This window comes from Peromyscus leucopus, chromosome 10 (genome assembly GCF_004664715.2).
Source record: "Peromyscus leucopus breed LL Stock chromosome 10, UCI_PerLeu_2.1, whole genome shotgun sequence".
Classification (NCBI taxonomy): Eukaryota; Metazoa; Chordata; class Mammalia; order Rodentia; family Cricetidae; genus Peromyscus; species Peromyscus leucopus.
This window is the reverse complement of record NC_051071.1, coordinates 5,032,836-5,049,846: the sequence shown is the minus strand read 5'-3', so window position 1 is coordinate 5,049,846 and position 17,011 is coordinate 5,032,836. Positions and strand designations below refer to the sequence as shown.

The 17,011-nt window shown below is 42.1% G+C and overlaps 1 protein-coding gene across 9 annotated transcripts in view; it reads right to left on the bottom strand.

Moving 5' to 3' along the window:
• Nucleotides 1-17,011, bottom strand: part of Eml6 (EMAP like 6) — a 268,175-nt gene that overhangs the window by 97,873 nt on the left and 153,291 nt on the right. For all 9 annotated transcript variants that reach the window (XR_005092272.1, XR_005092273.1, XR_005092274.1 and 6 more), the window contains 3 exons: nucleotides 6,104-6,305; nucleotides 2,341-2,478; nucleotides 59-315 (listed from right to left, as the gene is read on the bottom strand). Coding sequence is in view for 6 of the 9 variants with exons in the window: in XM_028891555.2 (XP_028747388.1) it covers nucleotides 59-315; nucleotides 2,341-2,478; nucleotides 6,104-6,305 (597 nt within the window). In the remaining 3 variants the exon portion in view is untranslated. The remainder of the gene's footprint in view (nucleotides 1-58; nucleotides 316-2,340; nucleotides 2,479-6,103; nucleotides 6,306-17,011) is intronic.

The following is a 17,011-nucleotide window of genomic DNA, read 5'->3' as shown; positions in this document are numbered from 1 at the left end:
CCAAGTTTGCTTTCCACAAGCATCTACCATATAAGCATAATCATCTACCTAGACTCACATGGCATTTTGTAGAACAGTCTCTCCCCAGCACCATCATTGGTTTGCAAGTATTTACTATCCAGAGACCAGTCGATGTGTGTGATGAAGCTCAGGGACTTGTTGCATTCTCCTATTTTCTTATACCGCTGGGCAACGGCATAGACATCCACAGGGCCATCATTGGATCCTACCGCCAGGTAAGAGCCATCTGGGGAGAATTTCATCTCATGAATGACTTCTTTCCTATCTTTGATATGGACCACTTCTGTCATATCTCTGTAGAAATAAAATACAAAGTGATAATCAGAAAATTGAGAAATAGAAAACCCAAGTCTTGTTTTGAAAGGTGTGTGTCACAAAAGAGAAAAATCCTGTAGGGACTAAAAGGTTTATTTTCATAAAAAGATATGACAGATTTATAATTTATATTCTACTTATATAATTAAGACAAACATTTAAAAATAATATTTTGTACCCTCAGGACAAAAACAAAAACCTTCAACACGAAAAATATTTGCTTTCATGTTCGACTATATATTATTGAAAATTTTATCTAAAGAGTTAAGAGTCACTTTAAAATATGCAATGGAGAAAGGCAAAACATAAAAAAATTAGTGTAAAAATGAGCCATCTGCTCATGTCTTAACCATGAACGAGAGCAGGTATGGCGGCGCACGCCTTTAACCCCAGCCTTGGAAGCAAAGGAAGGCGGATCTCTGAGAGTTGGAGGCCAGTTCATCTACATACCATGTTTCAGGCCAGACAGGGCTAGAGAGTAAGATCCTGTCTCAGAAGAAAAAAGAAAAAGATAAACCAACAACTATGCTTATTATTATTTAAAGGAATGAGTCTAAAAGAAAAAAATCACTACCTCTTAATGTCAAAATGTTATAAATCACTTCATTCTCACCATGAAAGGTCATAATGATTATGCTGATTTTGTATCTTTTTTGGTCAAATTCTTTTTTAAATTGAATTCTTTGAGAATTTTGTACAATGTATTTTGAACATATTCACCCTCTTCTCCCAACTCCTCCCAAATACAGACCCACCTCCTGACTTTGTCTCATCTTTTTTCAAAACCCACCAAGTGAACTTGTGCTGCCATAGATTCTTGGATGTGTGATCATCCACTAGAGCATGGAATTAGCCAAATTCTGCTAAGATTAATTTCTGCTTGTGTCTGAAAGCTCATTGGGGTTGCTTTTCCCCTCTAACTAGGAGACAGGATTATGACTCAGGTCCCCTGAGCCAGTGAAGATGGCTTCATGACTCTAAAACAAACTAAATGTACACAAGAGCAGCAGGGATTTGCTTCCACATAAGCACCCCACACCTGCTATCATCACCACAGCCCACACTGTACTGTAACAACATAAAATAACCGTGGTTTTCTTTTGTTTGCACTTGAGAATTCTATCCAATAGGAAATTTGGTAATTAATGACCTTATTGTCAATCAATCAGCAGTGAATGGGAACATTGCCCACTAATTTGGTAATAAGTTATGTGTGGGTGGTAACGAGAATTCAGAGTAATAAATTGTGCTAAGAGTACTCAACACTGTTCAGAATTTTCTCCACATAAATCATCCAGCATTCATTTACAGCTGTACTTTTTGCTATACTTACAAAACAGGTGAGCCAAGAGAACAACTAATGCATTCAGAGGGATTCTATAACTGACAGGCAGTTTTTGTCCAGTATAAACAGTTCAGGATGTCAGAAAGCAGAGAGTACTCCATTTGTACCAATTATATGCATGAAATCTTTGATTAAAATTTATTTATAAGAATGTAAAGATTAAGTAAGAATATTTAAAAAAAAAAAAAAAAAAATTTTTTTAAAAAAAAAAAAAAAAAAAAAAAGAATGTAGTGTTGTTGGGTGCTGCTTTATTATTTCTTCTTTTCCTGGCTCACAACTTCCAGTCTCAAGCCCCTGGGATCAGATGTCCTCAGGATCTCACTTGGATCTTACAAAGGTCCATATGGAATATGCTAAGGAACTTCTAAATGTACTGGCTGGGATAGCATCCTCTATGAAATACGGAATTTATTTGCAGCAAATCATACAACATATTATTTCTATGAAGAGACTGAAGACCATAAACAAACTCACATCAGGTCACTGGGTTAGGTTCTATGTCCAAATACTTTACCAAAGATTTCTGGGTTTTCAGTGTTCTGGATTTCAGAATCACAGGTAAGGGATTTCCTAACAGTATCCATATTTTATGACCAAGATACTCTTTAATTTTTAACAAAGGAACATCTCAGAGTACCATTTTCAGTATTGAATGTACCTGACTCGGAGAACAATGAAAGAGCCATCCTTCATGCCCAGGGCTAACTGAGATCCATCAGGGCTGAAGGAGACACTACGGACCGCTTCCTCCATGTTGCAGCGGGCAATCAAGGCATGGTCGGCTAGACTCCACAGCCTAAGGACCAAGAACAGAGTAGAATAAAGACCAATCCAACCTCTCAGCCATCTGCTAACCCAGGGTAGACAACCTGCTCTTCATACTAACAACAATAAAGAGCATAGTAACTTCATACCCACATCCTTCACCATGGCTTGTCAGAAAAATCTGTGAAAGTGTTTTATCTACCTTTGGGCCACTTTCACCATTCAAAAAACCCGGCAAGAAATATAAGGTGAAATTACATTTGCAAAGATTTTGAGATCCACAGACTAGAAAATATAAATACCACTTTGCAAAGTGTCTTTGGAAATTAGAAATCCTTTATTTATGCTAACGGCTGTTAAATATGGTGAAATTTTATTTTGTACTAAAATGTTATTTGTATGCTGATAAATAAAGTTGCCCAGGGGTCAGAGCTATTAGCAAGCCATAGGAAAGCTGGGTGGTGGTGGTGCACGCCTTTAATCCCAGCACTTAGTAGGCAAGCTAGGTAGATCTCTGTGTTCAGGGATACAGCCAGCATTGGAGACACACGCCTTTAATCTCAATACCAACCATAGAAGACCTGGAGGTCTGTACAGACAGGCAGTAACCAGGCGGTCATGTGGTTGGGTTTACAACCAATGAGAAGGCAGAACCGAAAATCTTTATAAAGATTTTAACACAGGAAGTAGGTCTCTTTCAGAGAGGTAGGACCACCACAGGAGGAAGGGTAAGGTTTTAGCTCTTAGCTCTGACCTCTTGGCTTTCTTCTTTGCATTGGTTCTGTGTTTCTTATTTAATAAGACAGTTGGTTACATCTACAGTTAACCATGCTCCAAGGGTAGGAATTGCTAGCACTGTGTCTTAGTGTTACTATTGCTGTGATGAAACACCATGACCAAACAAACTTGGGGAGGAAAGGGTTTATTTGTCTTACACTTCCACAACACTGTTCATCAGTAAAGTCAGGTTCATCAGAAGTCAGAGCAGGAACTCAAACAGGGCAAGGTCCTGGAGGCAGGAGCTGATGCAAAGGCCATGGAAAGATTCTTTACTAGCTTGCTTCTATGGCTTTGCTTAGCCTGCTTTCTTGTAGAAGTCAGGAAAATGCCTACAGCTGGATAAAAAAAAAAAATGCTTACAGCTGGATCTTATGGAGGCATTTTCTCAGTTGAGGTTCCTTTCTTTTCCAAATGACTCTAGCTTATGTCAAGTTGACAATACAATTAGCCAGGACATGCTGTTATTGTTGGTTTTACAACAAGCATTTGTGAGCACTTTTCAAGTAGTTGGTACTTAAGCATATGTATATGGAAACACACATCACATTTGCTGGCTTCCCTGGGGTGTGTATGTGAGCATCAGAGAAACGAATGAATGACGTCCCTTCTGTAGGTCAGCTCTAGAATTTATTCATGGTTATTAATCAGCAGGTCTTTGCTGTTGGCCCACTACTGGTAGGGCCATGTTTCATGGTGCCAGTAGGCAAAAAGCACAGCTTCTGGTCGAGAAATAGGGACCAGGAGGCAAGCACAGCTCACAGAGCTTTTGGCAAAACTAACTATAGGGTTTCTAGTTCCAGAGCACTTAATCCAGGTACCCCAAACTGAGTGAACCCAGAGAAAATATTTATAACATGCAATAAGACTTTATGTGTTGAATTGGTGGCATTTGATCTCCATAAGGAATTTCCTGATGATGACGATGATGATGCATGATTGAGTACATGTGTGGGAGTTGGTTCTCTCCTTCTACCATGTGAGTTCCAAGGACTAGGCAGCAGACGTCTTCAATCTGCTGAGTTATCAGGCTGACTCTGCGAAGGCTTTCTTAAGATGGTCTTCTCTTCACATGCAATACATGTCTTTGAGAAGGACCAAGAACTTTCAGCTCTGAAACAAACGTAAGTCCCACAAAGCAGTTTCCTTAAGCGCACCCGGCCATTGGGAGGGGTGAGCAGCTGCACAGTGAACACCTGGCTGGTCCTTAGGAAGCCAGAAGCCTTAGGTAGCCTCTCAATACGCCATCGATTCCTTGTGACCCTCGTTTTCAGCCTTGTGCTATTCTTAAGCAATGTGAGTTTTACTTTAGCAGAATGAGGACACCACCCCTCCTTGGTCAGTTGTGCCACCCCTAAGGCTGCTAAGCAGATCTCAAGAAAGCACAGCTTCTATCCTTCTTATTTCAAAGTTCTGCAAAAATACACTCAAATGTCTAGCCAAATCAATGGTTGAGCAGGGAATACAACAGGTTCTGCCAGCCAGAGCTACCCAGTCATGTTTACAGCTGTGAGACTTAACTCTAAAAATATAAAAGTCAAGGATTTTTGTGAGCTCTTTCCTTTGGATGGATAAGAACCAGGTCACAGCATTTGGTTAGCTTTTGGGGTCATGGTATTTGGTTAACTTTTGGGGTCACAGGCATTTGGTTAACTTTTGGGGTCACAGGCACTTGGTTAACTTTTGGTCACTGTTTTGGCTGCTTTGACTGCTCTGAGTAAGTAAAGAAAAAACAAAGTCAAGAGGCGCATATGGCAAAATAAATATTTATGTTGCCTAGGAAGACACTATAACTGCTTCTACAAAGTCTGAAATTAATGAGGTTTACACATTTGGTAGAAACTAGAAAACAAAATTGAGCAGATTATGCTTTGAGAGCTATATAAATCCATACAGTAAGTGGAAAAAAGAAGTGACCTTTGTATAGTTTACAAGGTTCTATTTTAGCTTCTAAAGCGCAGAAGCAATAATAAATCGATAGATTAATTGATCACTCTTAACTCCCCATAGCCTTTCTGCTGTTGAGCACTTTAAGCTTTTCAAACACACGCCACTCTGAATGAGTTTAACAGTTGTCAGAATGCTGGACATGTGCTCATTTTGATCATTGTATCCAATTTTGTGCTCTTAAAGAACAGATGAAGCCGGGTGTGGTGGTACACGCCTTTAATCCAGCACTGGGGAGGCAGAGGCAGCCGGATTGCTGAGATGGAGGCCAGCCTGGGCTACATAGAAAGTTCCAGAACAGCCAGGACTATACAGAGAAACCCTGTCTTGAAAAAAAAAAACAAAACAAAAAAAAAAAAAAAGAACCATGCAAGCACTGACAAAGTTAAACGCTGTCTCGGAAATCATCATTCTCTCTTATTTGATGACAGTATCTAAATTTCCATTTCAGAATTCACAACAACAACAACAACAATAATAATAAGTTGCTCATGTCCTGAAGATAACCTTAAAATCAGAGCTGAAGGTCTCATGAGGAATGAGAGCCTCTAATTAAATCCTAAAACTGCTGAGCAATCCTTCTGCAGAGGGGCAAGCACATGAATGGGAAATCTTGTCTCAACAAAGAGAAGTGTGTTTAGCTCTTCTCTTGAACTGGAAACACAACTGGAAGACAGCCTAAGTGGTAGTCACACATTTTCACTTCTAAAAAGATTTTCAGGATTTAAGATGGAGCTAAAAAAAAAAAAAAAAAAAAAAAAACCCACCAACGACAACATGCTAAGAAGCCAAATGCAGCGAGCATTAATCATCCTCACTTTCATTCGGAAATTGTGTTTCTACATTGTGGTTTAGATAACAAACATATTTGGGCAAAAGAAATCTGTTATCCCAAGGAAGTCCATAAGGGTATGGTGGCTCTGGAGCCTCACCTGACAGAGCGGTCGTCACTGCCTGTCACGGCCAGAGGCTTCTTGGGGTGCAAGGCCAGAGCCCAGAGCTCGCCCTCGCAGTGGCCCTGAAGGATGAGCACTGGTTTATCCCGCTCTCGAACAATCACTTCAAATATCTCACTGTCCTGGGTTCCAGCTAGAAGGCGGTCTGCTTTCCAGCACACACTCCGGATAGAGAGGCCTGGCAGAAGAAAAGACATAAAACCAACACTGGAAGTGAGAACTCTTCCACCAAGCTAGCCTCTGATGGCATCCATGTTTAAGTCCCGAAGGTGGAGCATCCGTTTGCACGCTGTGACCTTGTTTGCTATAGAGTGTGATCACTCTGCCTGAATCAGGAGACCCATGTGCTTTTACAGAAGACATAATGCTGTGGATATCACTCTATATAAATAAAACACTGATGGCCAGTGACCAGGGAGGAAGTAGGTTGTCAGACAGGAGGTAGGTGGGACAAGGAGAGAGGAGAATTCTGGGAAGCAGAAGGCTGAGGGGGGAGACACTGCAGCCACCGCCAGGATAAGCAGCATGTAAAGACTCTGGTAAGCCACCAGCCACATGGCAAGGTATAGATTTATAAAAATGGGTTAATTTAAGATAAAAGAACAGTTAGCAAGAAGCCTGCCACGGCCATACAGTTTATAGGTGATATAAGCATCTGAGTGATTATTTTATAAGTGGATTGTGGGACTGCGGGGCTTGGGGAACCTGGAGAGAAGCCCTCCAGCAACAACATAGTTTAAGTACTACATTTTAAATCGTAGAGAAACCAGACTTTATGAAACCTAGCCCTCCATGACCTCTACCTTCTTTGGCCCATTCAACTCCTTATTGAGTTTGTTATCTATTGACTTGTGCAGGGATTTGTCTCGCAGCAGAGTTAGAAACACACAGCAATTCCATTTTCCTAACTCTCCTGAATCAGGGCTGTGCTATGCTCTGGAGCCTGAGCTGCCTTGCTGTCTGGTGTGCAGAGATCCAGAAGCTGTAGATGCAGCAGTCACTCCCACTTTATTCTGGATTAGTCAGATCCCCGGGCCAATATTTTACTCTCTGGGGATCAGAGGTATAGACTATAATTATGAAGACCTTGTAATTTATCATCCAAATTTGAACCCCTTTGAAAGTAAAAGGAAAATGTAAAACAATTAAGTTTTCATATTTAAAAAATATATATTGACCAAAAATATAATTTTAATATGCTGAAAGACCTAATAAATAATTACATCAAAAGTTTCACAAAAATTTGTCACTAAATTCTACTAACACTATTATGAAATGGAAATTTTAAGACAAGGATCATTAAATTGTTTTGTATATATTAGTATGCATTTGTCAAAACCCATGGACTACACATCACCAAGAGAGATCCCTCACGTGAACCATGGACTCAAGCAAAAATGCCTGTCACTGTGGGTGGGATGCTGATGGGTGGGATGTGAGGAGAGGTGCACAGGAGCTTTGCGCTTCCCTAAGTGTCCTAAACCAGCTCCTCAGTGGTGCCCATTCCTCCAGCAGCGCTCACTCTTTACTCTCAACCATGTCTACGCTTATGATCCTTAGCAATCTGGTGATTTGATTGATGAATAAAAAGTTAAAGGGATTTTTTTGAACACCATGAATACTATGTCAGTTACATTTTTGTAGAGAATAAAATAAACTCTTGGTCAATGATTTTTTTTAAATCTGTTTTTAAAAATCTTAAGTAATGCTAAGTCAGATGGGATACTAGGAGAACAGATTGGTGATTTAGGATTTCTAGAAACCTTGACTGCAATCCAGATCTGTGGTCTTCAAAGGTGCATGAGATACTTCATTTATCCGTTTTCTGATCCCTTCCCTCCCCCCACCCCCACCCCCGCACCTCCCTCTCTCCCTCCCTCTCTCCTGCCTTCCTTCCTTTGACACAAAGCTATTTGTTAGTGAGATAAGTCTCTTTGCCTGACATTTGGCATTTTATCTGGTACAGTGTGCAAACATGTGTTCTTCCTCCACCTCTGTAACCTTTTGCGGGGGGAGTGAAGGAGTTCAGAAAAGTACTAAGTGTTCGAATTCCTAGCCACTCCCCCAGCTACATGACCACCTGTGCTGGCAAGATGCTTAGTCATCCCAGGACCTTACCCTAAGTAATCCCTGCACTGTGATCACATAATCTATGCACTTGTGGTATAGCTACACTTATGCGCATGTGGGGGGACCCACTTATCCCTCCCCCTTCTTCCTGCACAGGTATTCCATCGGCCTATGCACACCCCTTCTGTTCCCTTCCCTTAATAAGCTATTATAGTGGGTTTTGTTGTGCCTCATGGCTTTTCTTGCATGGTAAACAGTGCTGCTTAATAAATAACACACACACACACACACACACACACACCAGCCCAGCATCATACACATACACATGTACACACATGAACACACACACACACACTCCAGCCCAGCATCATACACATACATATGTACACACATGAACACACACACACACTCCAGCCCAGCATCATACACATACACATGTACACACATGAACACACACACACACCAGCCCTGTGTCATACACATACACATGTACACACATGAACACCCACACCCACACACATACACACACATACAAACAAACATACTCAGAAACGAAGATGAATTTTCCAGATCTGCCAAGTTACACGGCACACAGTACTTCCAGATTGCATCCAGGGAATTCCTAGGAGGGCCTGCTCCAGGGGTCTGGCTGGGAAAGGAATTCAGAATGTAAATTAAGACACAGGAAGCAGAGGCTCCTACCTGCTTTCCAGTCTGTATCTCACAATCTGGGTTTTTATAGAGCCCCTTGGAATAAAAAAATAAAAGCTTCCAGTGAACTAACCAGTTTAGCAGGGAAACTCAACACTTAGCAAAAGCAAGGAGGCTGAGCTGACAAGGCAGTGGACTTAGTGGGAAAACTGGGGAGGAAATAGAAAACAGGAGGGGGAAGAGGAGAGACAGAGGGGGGGCAAGAGAGAAAAGGGGCAGTACACATCTGTCACTTGTAACAAGCCTCGTGAGCTGTGAGCGTTTCCTCTCAGAGGCCACCTCAGGTTCTCTGTCTGTTCTTCAGACAGATAGGTTATCTTTTGTCCTGTCAGAGCAGCCTACTCCAAAGGCCCTTAATGACACCAGGTAGCTTTCTTTTTCTGAGATAACCATTTTAAATAGAAATTACTTCCCAAGGACACATCAGTGGGAGAGCTGGATTCAAGACTCTTAGTCACACCCGCTTGCTTCATAATTGCCCCTCTGCACAGAGCCTTGCAGTCTCCCTCAGGCCCTTCGGAGAGGCCCTGCAGAGTGACATCCTGAGAAGCCTGCAGGACTTCATTCTCCTGTCCGTCCAGGCTTTGATTTTCACTTCCCTGACACAAGTACAGAGAAAAGGACTGTAATCACAGTCCTTACTGGCTGGCCAAGGCAGCCATTGCGTCCATAAGTAATTAAGCTGTCTGCTTCTTTGTCTACTGCTTTGGGAGTCAAGAAATAAGCTACTGTTTAGAACAAGGTTAAAAACCCGCTGGTAGGGAATGAAAAGCAGGTAGGATTGCTTTCATTATTTAAAGCCACAGAAATGCTCTTCTTCTTGAAGACGCAATCGATGGGTGCTTTTGACAGCGTGGTAAGGTGTCTGTATTGGATTTCATGCCCCATATGCACTAGGCTGAGAAAGGTACCGGATAAAATGCCAAATGTCAGGCAAAGAGACTTACCTCACTAACAGATAGCTTTGTGTCAAAGGAAGGCAGGCAGGAGAGAGGGAGGGAGAGAGGGAGGGAAGGGGGTGGGGGGAGGAAAGGGATCAGAAAACAGATAAATGAAGTATCTCGTGCACCTTTGAAGACCACAGATCTGGATTACAGCCAGGTTTCTAGAAATCCTAAATCACCAATCTGTTGTCCTAGTATCCCATTTGACTTAGCATTACTTAAGGTAGAGCCTGACCTTGGTACATGTGGACAGCAGATGGCAGTAGAGAGCAAACACCCATTCAAACCTGAAATCTAAGGCAGAAAGCAAATTCTTAAAACCCTTTGCCCTGGTTTCCTATTCCTTTAGAAGACAGGGATCAACGTCCTCCCAGTGCTCTCTGTTATAGTTGCCAGGCTGGCTTGAGGAGAGCTGGCCTGCCAGCATCAACACAGGCCTCACTGTTAAAGGGCAATGCTTATTGTTCATTGTTCAATGCTTATTGTTAACTGAATGTATGGATTTACACTCTAGCCCTACTATTTATCCTTCCAAATCCTCGGTTTTCACTGCTCTAAGTGAAGGTGACACCTGCACTCCCATTCACAGCACTGTGTGATTTCAATACCAATGCTGGACCTAGTTAGAGCCTAACATCTGAGGAATTAATTGATCAACGTATGTTATTATTCTAACCAGCAGGTCTTTGTGCATTGTGGGGTCTTTTTTTTAAAGATCATGTCTCAATCTAGAACAATTTTCTGTGTGGAGGTCTGTTGTAGAATATTATTTTAAGATGTATTACATTTGTTTATGCTGTGGAACATTTGTTTAATGATGTAAAGATGTGTTGCATTCTTTTATGCTGTATTTGTTTAACTCTTTGAAGCTGTGTTACTTTGCCTGTCTAAAACACCTGATGGTCTAATAAAGAGATGAATGGCCAATAGCAAGGTAGGAGAAGGATAAGTGGGGCTGGCAGGCAGAGAGAATAAACAGAAGAAGAAAGAAGAAAGAGCAAGAGAACAAGGAGAGGAGGAACCCAGGGCCAGCCACCCAGCCACCCAGCCATCCATAGAGTAACAGTGAAAGATTTATAGAAGTAAGAGAAAGGTAAAAGCCCAGAGGCAAAAGGTAGATGAAACAATTTGTTAAGAAAAGCTGGCAAGAAATAAGCCAAGCTAAGACTGGGCATTTACAATTAAGAATGAGCCTCCATGTGTGATTTATTTGGGAGCTGGGCGGCAGGCCCCCCAAAAGAGCAAAGAGTCTCCCAAAAGAGCAAAACAAGTAAGAGAGAAAAACCAACAACTACAGAGGTCAGACTCTAGTCCCATGAGAAGTCACCCAGGAACTCTGAGGAAGCTATTGTCTGCTACTCCCCTTCAGTGGGTCTTGCTGCTGTTCAGCTGATCCTTTTGTTATTCTAACGTGCTAGTGCTGCAAATCTTCAGAAGGCAGATGGTGGTCTAACAGAGAAAATTATCCATGGACTAAAGTGGCCTTTCTCCGATATTTGGCTGGAGAAAGGCCAGCTGACAGTAGGGAGGAGCGAGATTTAAACCCGCTGTCAGGGCCCGAGGACACGCAGAGAGCACAGGGCAACCTTCCCAGCAACTCCCAGGCATCAGAATCTTCATGAACTATCTAAAACATGCCTGGACCCCACTCGGATTTCCTCTTGGTTGGTGTGGATTGGAGTGGTATGGGTGGGATTGGGTGGGTCTGGCATAGTGTAGCTGACCTCCCATGCCCAGTTAGAGTGCTATCCAGGTGATTGTAAATGATGGTTCTTCAGCCGAGGTTGAAAACTCCAACCCAGTACGTTAGAAAAGCCAAGGCCTAGTGATTCAAGGCAAAAGCCTACAAATATGGTGGTATTCTATTTGTACTGAAATGTGATTTTTAATTGTATGTTAATAAATAAAGTTGCCCGGGGGTCAGAGCTATTAGAGCCATAGAAAGAGCGTGGCGGTGGTGGTGCATGCCTTTAATCCTATAGATCTCTGTGTGTTCAGGGATACAGCCAGCATTGGAGACACATGCCTTTAAGACCTAGAGGACTGTACTTACAGGCAGTGACAAGGCAGTCACGTGTTTGGGTTTACAACCAATGAGAAGGCAGAACAGAAAGACTATTTAAAGACATACACACAGGAATAGGTCTCTTTCGGAGAGCCAGGACCACCGCAGGAGGAAGGGTGGGATTTTAGCTCTGAGCTCTGACCTCTTGACTTTCTCTTTTACATTGGTTCTGTGTTTCTTATGTAATAAGACGGTTGGATACATCTATATACATAGCTTTTTGAAAAAATCCAACAAGCAAGTACTGCAGGTGGGAAGTGAGGATCTCTACTGACAGCCCTGAGCCCACAGACAATGGTGATTTAGGAGGAGATATTATCAACTTTGTCGACCATGATGGGCTCCAGAAAATCATCTGAGGACCCTGAGAAAATCACACAGAAACTTCACATTTACACCGGGCTGGGAATGGCTCAGTGAATCAAAATTCTTTGCTGTGCAAGAACACCCAAGTTCAGATTCCCAGCCCCTACACGGGCATGGAGACACACACCTACAATCACAACATGGGAGACAGGGACAGGAGAATCCCAGGGCTCACTGACCAGCCAGACTAGCTAATAGGTGACCTTCAGTCTCAAACAATGAGGTGGAGAGTCATTGAACATGAAGTAATTGAATGTTCAACTAGAAGCATCACCCCTATTGACTAGCATTCATGGTGTTGGAAAGCACTCTGCATGCTGCTGGAGGAGTAAAGTCATCATCAATATCACCCAACTACAAACCCTTGACCTGCCTGCAAGATAGACTGATGCAGTAGTGGCACACAATCACGGGAGTAACCAACCACATTTTGATTATATTTAAGGACCACTTCATGATACAGAACCCATACCTGACATTGCTAAAGTGGCGAAGAGCCTGAGATGAGATGGGTCATGGGCCTCGGGGAAACCTAATGTCAAATTCTGCTAAGGGAACGTAGCAATAAAGTGATTCCTAATGACATACGGCTATACCCATAGATTAGTGCATCCACAGGGAAGATTCTTCTAGCAGTGTGGTGGTATTGTGTTCCCCAAAACATTGTGCACCCCTGAATAAACTCTATATCTGCGGGGTCAAGAGAATCTAGAAACAGCCACTAGATACAGAGGCTAGAAAATGGTGGCACACACACCTTTAATCCTAGCATTTCAGAGGCAGTAATCTACCTGGATCTCTGTGTGTTAAGGATACAGCCAAGTATGGTGATACACGCCTTGAATCTCAATACCAACCATAGAAGACCTAGAGGTCTGTACAGACAGGCAGTGACGAGGAGGTCATGTGGTTGAGTTTACAACCAATGAGAAGGCAGAACAGAAAGTCAATAAAAAGACAGATACACAGGAAGTAGGTCTCTTTCTGAGGGGAAGGACAACAGCAGGAGCGAAGGGTAAGAAAGTTTTTTTAGTATCAGCTCTTAACTACTGCTCTGACCTCTTGGGCTTTTAGCTCTGAAAAAAGGGGGGGGGTTGGGGATTTAGCTCAGTGGTAGAGCACTTGCTTAGCAAGCACAAGGCCCTGGGTTCAATCCTCAGCTCAAAAGAGGGGGGGGGGCTGGAGAGATGGCTCATAGGTGAAGAGCACTGACTGCTCTTCCAGAGGTCCTGAGTTCAATTCCCAGCACCAACATGGTGGCTCACAACAACCATCTGTAATGACATCTGGAGCCCAACATTTGTGGTACAAATTCACGAAAAAGCTACTTGCCTGTGGCCTTGCAGGCTCCCGCTCAGGCCCGAGCTACACTTGGCCAGTTGTGGTGGTGTACACTGATAGTATTTGCTGAAAGAGGCAGAGGCAGGAGGATCCCGAATTTGAGGCCAGCCTGGGAGGCTTTCTAAGGAGAAGCTGTGGCCAGGGCCTAGCCACAAATGGTGGCGGCAGGAGGACCATGAAGGTAGTGGCTGCTGTTTCGAGTTGCTGGCTGCTTCTCATCGTGTTGGTGACTGCATTGATGCTGTTATCTAGGACAAAGAGTTTATTGCTACTGGTTCAGAGAAGAATTGCCAGGACCATCGAGTTACAAGAAAGCGTTGGCAAAGATCAGTTTGGAAAAGTTTGGTAAGACAAATGGTGGGGAGAAATTGCTGTGAAGATTTTTTCTTCTTTGGAAGAATGTTCATGGGTTCTGAGAGACAGACATTTATCAGACTGTGATTGCTCCAAACCACAGAGGAGGCACAAAAAAAAAAGTCTTCAGGGAACCATGACCACACCTAACAGCGACTTTGAAATCTTCAAAAAGATGACAGGAGCCCACAACGATGATTCCACATGGACTATGGTAAAACCATTAAGCTGATTAACACCATGGAAAGATCAACTTTGGACTACAAACTGCTTAGGACAATTTCTAGATGGCTAGCTGAGATGATCCAGATTCACAGACAACTTGAGCAAGGACTTTAGACAAGTCCTACATTTTCCCATTATGCAGAAGCTGGACAAATGATACAACTAACTCTCTCAGGACTTGAAAATTAACCCCAAGATTTTCTTTTCAGGATTCCCTAAAGATGTCTTGACCCCCAGAAAGCAGGAAGTAATTTTAAGAAAACGTCGCCCACATCCCCAAGACGTGGGATGGGAGGTTTTGGTTGTTTAATGAGTTATGGATATTGTCATTGTTTATGATGGTTGGTTACAAGTTGTTAATTGTTAATGGTCAGGAAAAAAGCTGAACATGGAAATTAGATTCAGAGGTTTTGTTTAAAAAAAAGGAAAAAGAAAGAAGAGAATATAGATATGAGGTAGATCTATCTTCAGCAATCTACTCTGAGAAAAAGATAAAAAGTAATGATATATAATAATCTACTCTAAAAAGAAAAAGGGGAAGATATAAAAATGACAAAAGGTAGATTACTGAATCTATTATGAAAAGAAAAAAGAGAATATAGATATAATACGATAAAAGGGAGATTATTGAATCTACTTTTAAAAAGGAACTACTTGTTTTAAATAGGATAAGTAATGAAATATTTTTGTCTGAGTTTATCAAATGTTACTGGACTGGACATTGTTAATATATATAATGGAGTTTTTCTATCTGAATCTGTCAAATGTTAATGGACTAGACATTGTTAATGTAATTCTTGACTGTATATATTGTATATATTTATTGGATAGTTTTTCTTGTATTAGTTATAAGCTTTTTTAAATTTTAGACAAAAAGGGGAAATGTGGTGGTATTGTGTTCCCCAAAATATTGTGCACCCTAATAAACTTATCTGGGGTCAGAGAACAGAACAGCCACTAGATACAGAGGCTAGAAAAGGTGGCACTCACGCCTTTAATCCTAGCATTTCAGAGGCAGAGATCTACCTCAATCTCTGTGAGTTCAAGGATACAGCCAAGCATAGTGACTCACGCCTTTAATCCCAGGGAGTGATGGCAGAAAGCGGAAAGGTATATAAGGCGTGAAGACCAGAAACTAGAAGCTGTTAGCTGGTTAAGCTTTTAGGCTTTTGAGCAGCAGTTCAGCTGAGATCCATTTGGATAAGGACTTACAGGCTTCCAGTCTGAGGAAACAGGATCTGCTGAGGAATTGGCAAGGTGAGGTGGCTGTGGTTTGTTCTGCTTTTCTGATGTTCCAGTGTTCACCCCAATACCTGGCTTCAGGTTTGTTTTTACTAATACGACCTGTTAAGATTCGTGCTACAGTGCAGTGGGTGGCAATTAACTGGACAATGTGCAGAAAGTGAGAGACTCACAGTCCTCACTCCCAGATAGGATGTTGTCATCAAACCCCACCCCGAGGCTCAGGAATCTGTGTCGAAGGTGAGGCAGGATTGTAGGAGCCAGAGGTAGTGGCTGACGCCAAGGAGACAGCTCTAGACATGAGAGGGCGGATGCACATCCGTGATGGTGTCTCAGAGACTGACAGCATGCACTGCACAGGCACACACTAGACAAAAATCCCAGCACTGAGAGGGGAAGTGAACGCCAGGCCCCACCCCTAACTAGGAAGCTGTTTGCAAATGATACCTGCTGGGAAAGGTAAAATCATTTTCTCCACTGCAGTATCTTTCGGTATATAAATCACACTTTAGGGCAGTTGTTTTTTTTTTTTTTAATGTTTTATAAAATCTTTATTGACAAATAAGTCACATAGTATACAATTTGTCTGTTTGTACAATTTGATAGACTTTCATCCAGCATCCTCATATTATTTTGTTATTTTTTTTGTCTTACTTTTTTTGTATGTTTTGATTTTCATTTTGCTTTGATTTGGGGAGAGAAAGTAAGAGGATGAACGTGAAGTTAGGTAAGAAAGTGCGTAGGATCTGAGAAGAGTTGGGGACATGAAAATATCACAATATATAAATATCAAAATAAATATATGGTATCAAAATTTAAATGGTAATAATTTTCAAAAAAAAAGAAGGGGGAGAGCAATAACTGAAGTTCTGGCATTGACTGCTGCTCTTCACATGTGTGTACACACACACATCCCTGCATACACACATACACCACACATATGCATGTGTGAATGAACACACATAGGTTATATGATTTGCCAAATCATACATCAAGAAATGGAAATAAAAGGTGGATTCAGGCAGCTAAGAGCTTCCCATAAAAGGTGTATTTCCTATCTCTGTCATGTACCCAGAACAGGGACGCAAGGGCTGTTTAAGACAGAGTGACTGCCATCTCCTAGAAACCTGGCCTTGCTGAGGATACAATTCCAAGGACTGCCTAGGAGTGAAAAAAGGAAAAGCAGTAAAAAGAGGGAGGTTAGCAGGGCTTTCTGTTAATAGAAACAGATCACCTAGGGAGTCGAGAGCCGTCCCAAAAGCTCCTGGCACAGACAGGTTTTCTGATGCCTTAAAGGCAACCCTGAGGACAAAACTGACAACTTTGGGAAACAACAGGGAGGAAGGGCAGCATCCTCTGGGGACTGCTGAGCACAGACAACCAGGTACAAAACTGGCCTCATGATTCTGGGGACCCAATATAAAACGGGAGTGTTGGGTTCCTTAATTATATAATTATAAAAATATAATTAAGAAATACTAAGTAGCCAGCCTGTTGGGAGCCATGTGGTCTAGTTTTGGATCCGCATGAACACTTGTCTGATGGGTCTCCATGAGACGACACCTG